This window comes from Galendromus occidentalis, unplaced genomic scaffold (assembly GCF_000255335.2).
Source record: "Galendromus occidentalis unplaced genomic scaffold, Mocc_1.1 scf7180000076773, whole genome shotgun sequence".
In the NCBI taxonomy this organism is placed as follows: domain Eukaryota; kingdom Metazoa; phylum Arthropoda; class Arachnida; order Mesostigmata; family Phytoseiidae; genus Galendromus; species Galendromus occidentalis.
The window spans coordinates 22,755-33,964 of NW_003804762.1; the positions used below are offsets into that span (position 1 = coordinate 22,755).

The 11,210-nt window shown below is 52.0% G+C and overlaps 2 protein-coding genes across 2 annotated transcripts in view; one reads left to right on the plus strand and one right to left on the minus strand.

Moving 5' to 3' along the window:
• Nucleotides 1–901: 901 nt before the first annotated feature.
• Synj (synaptojanin) lies at nucleotides 902–7,030 on the minus strand. The gene is made up of 9 exons (XM_029110567.1): nucleotides 6,904–7,030; nucleotides 5,732–6,077; nucleotides 4,954–5,598; nucleotides 4,661–4,841; nucleotides 4,128–4,506; nucleotides 2,535–3,269; nucleotides 2,131–2,416; nucleotides 1,398–2,005; nucleotides 902–1,251 (listed from the first exon to the last, which is right to left on the minus strand). The coding sequence occupies exons 1-9, from the start codon at nucleotides 7,028–7,030 to the stop codon at nucleotides 902–904; spliced, it is 3,657 nt and encodes a 1,218-aa protein (XP_028966400.1).
• Nucleotides 7,031–10,000: 2,970 nt separating this feature from the next.
• Nucleotides 10,001–11,210, plus strand: part of LOC100907359 (F-BAR domain only protein 1) — a 3,477-nt gene continuing 2,267 nt past the window's right edge. The window contains 3 exon segments of the mRNA XM_029110568.1: nucleotides 10,001–10,250; nucleotides 10,865–11,196; nucleotides 11,198–11,204. Of these exon segments, the coding sequence (XP_028966401.1) occupies nucleotides 10,903–11,196; nucleotides 11,198–11,204 (301 nt within the window). The 5' untranslated portion in view covers nucleotides 10,001–10,250; nucleotides 10,865–10,902.

The following is an 11,210-nucleotide window of genomic DNA, read 5'->3' on the forward strand; positions in this document are numbered from 1 at the left end:
ACATGGCAGTAGGAGTCAAGAGTGAAGGGTGGCTTTTTTTTAAGAGAGCTTGACAGGTGGGAAACTCGATCCGCCTGGTTGCCGAGTACACCCTTCGGAACTTGAATCGCAGCGGAGACCCAGAGACGAAACAAAAAAAGAAAAACAGGGGCAGATATACAAAGGGAAAAGCGTCAGAGTTCCTGACGAAGGCATGTGTCCGTCACTGCGTCCCCTAGGGGCGCTCACGAACGATAGAGCAAGTCACTCACTGATCGTCTAACGGAAAGGCAAGCTGGTCGGGGCTGTCCAGGGTCTGCAGATCGCGCGACGACTGCCGACGGACTGCAACCGGCACCAAGGGTTGCTGACGACCGAACGGAACGCAACGCAGAGTCCGAAACACGTTGTGCTTTGATACTGCTTCAGGAGAGATTCGGTTGCAACGGAATCCTATGAGGAATGCTTGGAAGTTTTCTCCGGCTTTTCGTATACTTCGTTGCCATGCTTTTTTCAGACATAGACCACGAATTGATCACTCGTTCACCGCATAATGAATCTTGCGCAAGCGGAGACATCCGCGGAAAGTAAAAAACTCAGGAGGGTGTGCTGGACTCAATAAGAATTTGCGACTAGTGTCAGGATCTCTGCGAGAATCCATCGGCTCGCCGTTGCCGAAACTCGCCGTGAGCTCCTCCATGGGATAAAAGTTAAGTCGGTGCTCCAGAAGGGTACCGGTGATAATTTGATACGTTGGAGGTGTAGCTTGACTTCAACTGGTTGTGTAAGACGTTGATAGGATCAGGTCGACGAATAATTGACCAACCAGAGCTAATCTACACCGGTTTAAGAAGGGGAGGCTTTAACTTCGGATTCAGACTCGTATCATTCCTCGAGCCGGACTCCTCGGAAGCTCGGATTATCAAGGTCGCGGCCTCGCCGGGATCGGCGGTGGAGCAGCTGCGGGAGCTCCGCCCGACGGTGGCGAATTCTTAGTTCTGTTCGGAATCGCGGGAGCCCCGTCACCCGTCGGAGGTGGGATGGGTGGAGGACCCGGTGGTGGGCCAGGCGGCGGATTTGACGGCGGTGGACCCGGCGGAGGGGCCTCGGGTGGGTTCGATGCCGGGATCGCGGGTTTTCTGTCGTCGATTGGAGTGGCGGGAGATGCTTCCCCAGAGGAAATGCCCGAGAAGATCGAACCGAAGGTGGCTCCTACATTTGGTTGGAAACTCCCCGTGACAGCCCTAATCTGCTCGCGATCGATTTCAGGCGCTAGAAGATAAGGAACCATTTTAATCCTCTGGACCTGGGTCGGATTGATCCATCGCACAGTGGTGAGGCTCAATCTCTCGGATATTGCGCTTTGAAAATTTATAGAAATTGTGGAGCAAGTACCGAGGATTTTACTCGCTACTCACCGCATGGTGTCGGCGGGGTTGGTGTCATATTAGTTTTCGGTGCAGGAGGCAAATCCCTCGGGGGTCTTTCGGGTATTTTCGGGGCTGCTGGTCTCTCCGGCCGCTCAGGTCTCCCTGGGGGAGCAGGACGACTCGGTGGGGCTGCAGGTCTCTCAGGTCTTTCGGGTGGGGCCGCCGGTCTTTCGGGAGGGCCCGAAGGCCTCTCGGGGCGTTCTGGCGGGCCTGTTATCTCCGCGGCCGCCGGCGGCGCTTCGGCCGCCGCAGCTGGTCTGTTCGGACGTGGAGGTCGTGCGGGAGGGGGAGTTCCTCTGGGTTTGTCTTTCGCGGCTGGAGGAGCCGCACCAGACAGGGGGCGAGTGGCTCTGCTGGCATGAGCAGACTTCGCCTCTTCGACGACTTCCTCGAATTTCATAACGACCGGTTCTTTGTTGAGAGGAATGGTGTTGTTTTTACATAGATTCAAGGCATCTTCAATGGTTGAATGCCAGTCAAGAGTCTTGAGGCAGATCTCCACCGTTTCGCCGTCGATCTCTCGGTTATTGAATTGTAAGGCGTCGAGGGCGCTCTGCCCATCAGCAAAAGTTATCCGAAGGGTTTCACCAACAAACCTAGAATTCGAGGGGAAAACATTAGGCATATCGGGACCCGATTGAAGCTATGCCAAAAGCTCAATCGAAAGTTTGTGCAAGAAGTATTCTCAGAAGAGATCCAGGGCGGCCGCGAAAAAAATTACCTTATGAGGACAACCTCGCCCAGTTCTGAGAAGAGATCACACATTTTTTCGATGAAGATTTCGCTGAAAGTCTCCTTGTCTTGACTAGATGCGCTCTTCTTCACCAGAACGGTTGCATCTGGTGGGCCAGCGAGCTTCGATACTTCTTCAACAGTTTTATCCCGGAGCGTGGGATCTACGCGTAGCACCTCGACATCGATCTCGGCCACCACGGGCCGATGATCGGAAGTCCTCAATTCCGCGCGGCCATAGTGACGGATGTGGCCGGGACTCCAGAAGGGATACTCTAGAAGATCAGTACGAATTACGATCCGCGGTGGTATGATTGAGATAAACAAAAAATCATCACAGCGAAGGAATATGCGGCGGGAGAATGAGTCCCGATTCGCTGTTTGGCAACGTACCGGAATCATTTGGATATTTCTTCCGGCGGAAAAGCACTCTATCAGTGTACGCCGGAATGCGGCTCTTCTCGCTCGTGTCGTAATCGTTCGAGAACAGGTCGTATTTGTACGTCGGGGCAAAAGTTACGTCGGCTTCGATGAAGTCAACGAAGGCTTGACCTTGATCTCGAGCTTTCAGCAGCTGATCGTTCTGCATGAGCTCCTCGTAGTTTTTCTGAGCGACGAGCTCTTTGACTCGATCGATGTCCAAGTCGATGCGGTAGTTGAAGTCGCCGCACCAAAATACGTAGTCGTGCGATGCGACGGTCCTTCCCATAGGGAAAAGGAGCTTCCGAGTAATTTCGGTGTAGTCGGCGTTGCGGTCGAGAGTTTTGGATTGACCTGCAGCGAAATGTGCGCATACGAAGCACATTGACGTCGAGTGGAATAGCAAACGTATTCCTACGGCTCCCTTATTTCCCGTGGCGCCTCCGAGGCCGGTTTTCACGGAATCGATGGCGACATCCCGGATGAAGGCCGCATGCTCCGGTTTTACGAACACGAACAAACAGACGCCGACGAGCTGTGCCGAGCTCAGGCACACGTATTTCGTGTCTCGGCTCACCGTCTTCTGCAACTCATGCATCCATTCCATCTGGTTGCTTGTCGATGCATTGACGATATTGGACGCGTTCAGATCGACGATCTCTTCGAAGCCGATGGCAAATATGTCCGGAGGAGTCTTGCCGCCATCTTCTTCGCTTCCTGAAAAACGCCAATCGAGACATGAACGAACATGATCGTGTAATTCCACATTCAACCGAGATGACAGATCCAGAGGAGGATAAACGTGATCCACATCCTGAGGAACGGAACAAATGAGTGAAAGATGCTCATGAGCAGAGAGTGCACTCCTTGGGGCAGCTCGGTGCCCTTGCGGTGCGGAAGCGACAATAATAATTCAGAACGGAGACTCCAGAGGAGAATCGTGGCTCGGGCGATCTCGGAGAACGTAAGAAGCAACATTGAAAGGAGGGCAGAGAGCGGGCAGAGAACGGGAGGCGGATCGAGAGACTTGGAATCTTGGGAATATTCCTCGGCGAAGGAAAGCGTCCATAGCGTTCAGAAGCGAGCGCGCGGGGAACTCTCCCACTCGAGCATCTACGAAGCGTCAAACTGTTTCGGTTACCTGGGGGATCATTTTCATTCCGGGCAGGGTCATCTTGGAAGGGAAAATCGTGTCAGGACAGTACAGCTATTCAGTCGTTCGAACGATCGACACCGACATCGGTACAGTCATGCGTCTCGCTTGTTTCCTTAGACGAACTACGTGGGGCTCAAGCATCTTATGGCTTCCGACCCATATCTGCGGATACCGCTCCCGAGGACAGCTCCGTCCGCAGAGGAGGGGGCTAGGGGGCTATAGCCCCCTCCCAGAATGAGAGTTCGTAATACTACGGTGGAGGAGCGGGTCGCCATGTTGGAAATCAGCCCCATGCGAGGACCCGATCTAGCCCCTTCCCCCCGTGCCCCCAAGGAGAATCCTGTGGACTCCCTTCAGTCGAGGAAGATTTCCTGGATTTCGTGCCTTCGATTAGGAACGATCGGACTCACCTTTTGGGTTATTATCGAGAAGCCAATCGCTCATAGGCTGATCTCGGAAGACGATCGAGTTGAAATGCTTGCCGCCGTTCACGTTCCAGGTAGCGACGGAAACCGTGATTTTGTGTGGGATCGTGAAGTCTAGGTAGCGTCCGAAACAGATTGTCTTCAGCATGGACGCCGGCGTATGCAAGAGCTCTTGGGGTAGGAGAGACCTCGCTCGATCGCCGAGCTCGCAGCTTAATGAGCTCCCAACCAGTAGGATATCGATTGCTTCTTGTTTGCTAGAGTCCAGAAGGTTGTTCTGCACAGTACGAACCACCGAACGAGTTCCATCTTTGAGTTTATTCGTTCCTTGGAGAGCCCCAGTTCCAGCATAGATACGGCTAACCTGCAGGAGTAATATACATGGTTTCGTGGCGTCATGAAGGAGAATTTCGGCACACGCTCACTATGATTACGACACGATAGATGGGAGGAAGACGATAATGTTTTTCCCTCTGTAGCAGAACCTCTTCAGATAAGAAAATCTTCTCCAGCCTCACCATATCGCCGTTCAGGGTCCACATCGTTTTGAACGCTTCGTAAAACCTCGATGCCATTTTCTCATCGAATCCCATTTCGGCCAGTTGCTGTTTAAGAACCGTGAGACCAATGAATGTCTGAACGCAGTTTGTCCGGTCCAGGCAGTCGAGACAGTTCGTCCGGAAACACCCGGTCTGTTCCCTGAATTGAATAATCTACTTGATCGCGAAGCTTCTCGGAAGATTGGACCTCCAGAAGAAAATCCTCAAGACAACAGCTTGCATTGAAGAAATCTCGGCGCTTCTGCACTTACTTGGACGTGTTATCGCCGTCTCTATAGAAGAACCCGTAGTCCATGAGTTGCTTCTCGATGTTGTACTTCAAATGGATGAGGTTTTCCTGTTTTCCACCTCGGCACTGCGCGTGATAATCGAAATTGATCAGGGGAATGTCTTTTTTGGCGATTGCTCGATGGTGCTTGTTGAACTCGTGCGAGAGCATCGTCTCGCCCTCTTTAGAGCCCAACAGATTCAGGAACGTCTGATGACCGTAGCGTTGGACGATCGTCTCCAAATGTTTCTTGTAAGCGGGCGCTGACATTTCGGAGCCGCGCGACAGTTTCACTTTGTGGGAGCCGACCTGGACTCCCGGCTGTTCCCAGAACAGAGGGACGCTGCCGCGGATTTGAACGTACGACGAGACTTTATTGTCGAGGAAGATTATTTGCTCCGTTTCAACGAAATTGGCGACGTGCCCGTCGTCGTTCACGCCGCGCACGTTGAACCGGGTCCCGGCTCTTTCACAGGATAAGCGCGAAAGGATGCACGCTCGTGCCTGCAGGTGGCCAACGTAAACAGTTCGGATTTCTATGCCGCCATTCATGATTTTCAGCAGCCATTGCGAGGTGTCCACGCCGAAGTTTATGAAGGGAATGTGTAGCATGCGATTCCAGAAGAACCTGAAATTGCGGAAAATTCAGGATCCTTGTGTCTGATCGAAAGAAATATATCCCGGACCGGATTCCCGATAAGCGCTCAAGGCGAGAGACGAGTTCTCCGGGGGAACATGGGCCATATCGCTCGGGGACCAACCTATTATCTGTTTCGTTGGTTCTAGTGTTTCTTTGGGCGCATAGAGTGAGATCGAGAGGAGCGCTCTGCGAACTCCACGAGAAGAAGAAAGTTCCCGACGTCAGAACTTTTCGCACGTCCATCATGCGTTCTACGTCATCGCGGAAGTCTCTCAGCGAGACGAAAGTCACGTCTGTGAGTCGGAAAATCTCGCACTGGTTGATTTTCCCGACCGAGTGGCATCCTGTGACCATGACCAGGTACTTGACTTCGATGTCGCCTTGATTTGTGTCGAGGACGCCGAGACAACCATGCGCGTCGAGAAGAGCTGTATAATCTTTCTTTAGACATGACGTCTCTTCGGGACCTAAAAATAGAAAGCTTCTACTTCAGTACTCATTCATAAGGGTTTGCGACAGAATGCGCTCAGTCAAACCAATAGCTCTCGACAACCCTTCCTCCCCCCTCAACTCCGCTCAGAGGAACTCGCGACTGACGGTACGCTTCGACGTTTTCGAGCTTCGCTGAGCTCAAGGTTTCCCTTGCGAATATGCGATATTGCGGGAGAACATCTCGAGGAAGGAACGCTGGATGTATTCTCATGGCTCAGCTCGAGCAAACAGGAATCGAGTAGAGACCGAAGACGGTTTCTCAGTGGGGCAGTCTGTGCTTAATCCTCCGCTACGACGTTCCCGAAGCCATCCAGCACTACGCCCAACACACGATTTGGTACTCTTGTGAACAGAATACTGCCTTCCGTCGAAACGCACGTCAGAGAGCAAGAGAAGCAGACCGATCATAGGCGAGACACTCAGATCTCTCGAGTTTCCAAAGCAAGCGATTCGGAACGAGCGCTCTCCGTGATTCGGTGAGACTTGACAGAGACCTTCACTTCGAGGACAACGTTTCGCGCCTGCGCTGAATAAGCTCAACCAGGTGATGTACGTTCGAATATCGATGGAATTTCCTTGTCGACACCCACGCTCCACCACTGCCATTTTCCACGGGCCAACCGATTTTTCCCGGACGGCTGTGATCGAGCTTCGGGAAATGTCATCCTGAGTTCCTCCGCAGAAACAGGTGGGAACCCGTGTCGATCCGAGCTCCGTTCGAAAACTCTCGCGGGAGGCTGCGAAACTCCGCGTTGCCGACAAGGAGAAGCTGAAGGAAAGCAAGTCAGGAGGAAAACTCACCGAGTTCCACGATAGCTCCACTCTCGAGGAGCACAGTGCTCTTCACTCCCCTCTGTTCTATGAGGACAGAGTAGGAGTTGTTCTCGTTGTGCTTATGGAGCACTCGAAAACCTTTTCCCAGAGGCATGTTGAACGGCTGCTGTGGTGATTGGGACTACGTCCGTTCCGTCATTGTTGAATGAACCCCACCGACGCAAGTCCCGCGATACTTTTGCCTCGGTCTGCCTTCGCTGGAAAAACACAGCAGCCTGCTCTTTCCTGCTCACTGCTGCTCCCGTCAAAATCTTCCCCTTCTCCACTGCTACCACACACGCACTCAGCTGCCGACGACAAGAGCGCTCCGCCGATACGACTTCCGTTCCGGGGCTCTCGTCGGAACGAGCGACTAGAACGCCGATATTCGGGCCATGGGTGCGAACTCCGATGCGCATCGGGAGGAGATCACGAAGAAAAAATTCGGAGCGTAGAGAGTACGAGTTTTCCAGGGCACATTGTGTTTCGTGGATCTTGTTGAGTGCGCGGGCTGGCGACCGCGTCACGAGGACGACACTCTGCTTGTCGTCGCTCGCCGTGGTGAGCTCCGCTAGAGCTAGAGAAACTGATCATGAATCGATGGTTTTCGAAGAAGGCATCCGAAAATGGATCGCTCCTACCTTCCTCAAAATGAAAAATATATACCTCTGGGGCGGTAGAGTTCCTTCATTCGAGATACAACAGGCAAACTCGGATGGAGTTCCTTCGAGGCAAGAGAGGCCACGAGCAAAACTATGTATTTCGAGAGAGTGAAACATATGGACCAAAAACGCTGGCCCAGACGTATCCTCACTGCTATAGAGTTGACCAAAGCTAGGGTAACTGCAGAAAAGAGACTCAAAAAAATGGGAATGCAGTTCGGCCTGGAGCAACTCGAGCTCCCGAATAGTACATGCGGACAAAAAATGTGGAACGTATTTCGCAAAGAGCACAAAGCAAGGGTACGGAATAAACTGGATGACTTATGGCGACAGAACATGGTCACCAAAACCACATTACGTATACCAGGTGTATGCGTTTGAAATGAGACAAATTGTGCTGAAAATTCGAGATAATTATTTTTTATCAGAAAAATCACTCGATCAATCAACGCTCAAAGAAATCATTCAGCCTTCAGAAAATAATTCAGAACCCCAGCTCACATTCACCCCGTCCACATCTTCCAGGCCGTCCAGAACTCGAACCCCGCATTGTAGAGCCATAAGAACCCCTAGATAGAATCAATAAGATAGACAGGTTTCTGTTCATTCCTCAATGTACCCCTCGTAGGTTCCTCTCTCATTCGATAGGTACATAAAAACATCTAAACCACAGAATAAATCACTGTCCGCTCTCAGGTATCCTACCCTCAATCCCTGTGTCTATTTCATCACTACTTCTCGTGCGGTCTGAACCTCTACTCCAGATCAGTGCCAGCACTGACAAGAGCACAAAGCTTAGAATCACGAAATCTGACAGTAAGTATCCTCCGCTATCATTTTGAAGGACGAGGAAGCTATCGGGATTCCTGCCCCCGATCCCTAGGGCTCATTCATACCTGTGACGGTCTGCCAGTATGGCATTCATGGGTCTCAAACGAGAGTTCTCCCTGACGTTCCTCAGCCAATTCGCCCTCGCGGAGAGAACGGAATGACCGTGTCCGCCAAATTCGGGCAAGTGGTTGTGGGAGCGGCCATTATTCCTGATCACCTGCCCATCCTGCCTGATTTTCCCCCGCACTGGAAAGCCGCTGAAGATTTATGGAAAAGATCCATTGGCATTGACAATGATTCGCTTTACCTATAAGATACCTTCAATACTCGAGTCTTCCTCCTCTCAAGTCACTTTCCACACCTGACCGCAAAAGAGGGGATCCGAGCTCTTTCCTTGCTCGCTTGAGCTCGCTCATTTATGCATCGCTTCTGAGCCGCACCAATGTCACGCACATATTTGCTTACAAGAATTGAATCACGGTTCCGGCATGTGAATCCATGGTGCAATGTGACACGGCTTCCGCAACGAGCGACAACTCCGCACTTCATGGTCATGATCGAGAGAGGCGGAAGAGCGAGCACGAGCTATGAAACGAATCAAATGCAGGTGCGACCGCCGGGACTCGACGCAAGATGCCTTCTCTGCAAAGTCGAGTAACATATTGAAGATCCTGATGGAAGCACTCACGATTTTCGCCAGCTCTTGCAGCGGATTGTGAGATCGCCTTCTCGTGTTGTGCTTTCTTTGTGGAAAAAAAATCTGCAACGCCGTTTCGGCTTCCAGCCTCGAAATGACCGTTCGGGTCACACCATATTGTCCTCTTTTGGCAAACGTCCTGTACTCGTCCGAAGAAGACAGCGGAGCCCTCCATCATTCAGCCAACGAATAAGTAGGGACTTTCAGCTCGGAGGTCCTTACGTTGATTGTGGAGCTCCGGGGAGAGCGCTCCAAGGACATGGAAGGCTTGGGCTCGGAGGATTCAGCGTGGGGATGCGCCTCACTGGTTCATAACCGGTACACAAGTACCGAATGATACCGAATACCGACAAGCGCCGGTACTGGCGGAAAATGCGGGTTTTGGACTTTCAATTGTGAGCCCAAGGTTGAACTCAACGGATCGAGCCTCGCTCCTCGAAAGAGGTAATCATGAGTAAGAAATCTCGAGGAGGGTGATTCTAGCGAACAGGGGCGGGTCTTCGACCGGAATTCGGCATGATAAGGGATTCTCGACGCTCGCCAACCGGAGAGTTTTCATGAACCCCGTTTTTATGATCGTCTACGATTTATTGAACATCCTTAGATACCCTTTTCGCGTAAGATTTACGCTGTATTCATAACAAGATGAAGGGTATTTCCAGTAATTCAGCCTTTGGCTCTCTCATACTCAGTCAGCTGGCACAAGCTCATTCAGTGCCGTCGGTATTCAAACTTGCGCGCTCCGCCTCGCATATCCAGAGGAGCAGCCTTGCTCGGTCTGTTCTCTTTCCGTAGAATTCGTCTGCTACCTTCAACCACCTATACCGAATACGACTTGGCTTACCTCGGCTCTGTATTGTCGGTGATGGTGGTGGCCGTCTGTCGACGTCGTTGATCAGCAGTGCTGTCTCGGTGGTTCGGCGAAACAGTACCAGTCTCCATCATCAGATGTGCGTGTTTGTGTCTCCATCATCTTCCGTGTCAATTGTAGTTCGCTTGCCTTTTAGGCGGTAGCACTCGCTGCGTTTGAACGTCATTACCATCGTCGGTGTCGACCTATTCCAAGCTGCTTTGCTGCCACCGAAGAAATTTCCGGCCCTCGGAAACAGGAACACCCCTGGCATTACGAGCTCTAGACGATCGAGGTGAGAATCTCCCGTTCATTACGATCCGAAGGATGTCCGTCGGATTCCGCAGGCTGTTTACCTTGAGTTGAAGTTCGTTATTGTTATCCGAAACTGTGCTCTTCGTCCACGGTGGGTGCACCGTGGTGTTCGGCTTGATGTTGAACTTCTCCGCTCGCCGCCGATTAGCAAATGGTACCTTGGACGAAATTATCTCTCGCTTCGTTCGTGTCGTTTTTGTCGTTGCGTTCGTTGCTGTCGCTGTGGGCTCAATTACCGTCCACGAGAACCCCGAGAATCTCGACCGTTCCGTCGATTTCGCCCGCATGGAATTCTCGCCAGTCGGAAGTTGACCACAGTGGTCTCATGATCCGATGGTTTGGGGAACTCCCTCCATCATGGGTGTTTGTCGTCGAGTTCGTCGGACTGTTTATGTGTTACGTATCGCCGCCCCCTCAGTAGTTGTGGTAGCCATCTCCATGTTGTATTAGGTCTTTGTTTATTATGCTCTCACTCAGTTGTGCGGTCCTATCGTACGGATAGATTAGGAAGAGAATCAAACCGGATTGTGACACGAAAAAGAAACTATACGACCTGACAGAGAACGAAGCCTGATGAGTGCTATGTTGTTGCAGAGAATTCACCAATGAAGTGGCGGTAAACTGAGACAACAATGACAGTCGACTTCCGGGATTTCTTCTGGGGCGAGAGAAATGCCGGATTCGAGCTTCTCTACCGAAACTGCAAACAGAGTCAGGCGACGGCCAAAGAGTTGGTGGACTTCGTCCGAGAACGCAGCCAGATCGAGGAGAACTACTCGAAGCTTTTGGCGAAGCTAGCGTCCTCTCGACTGCTGGGCAGCGGTTCTTCCGTAGCGCCGCTATGGGCTGTCCTCAGGAGTTCGACCGAAAAAGCGGCTTCCGTGCACTCGCAATTGGCGCATCAACTCAGCGACTCGGTCAAAGACCATTCAACGCTACG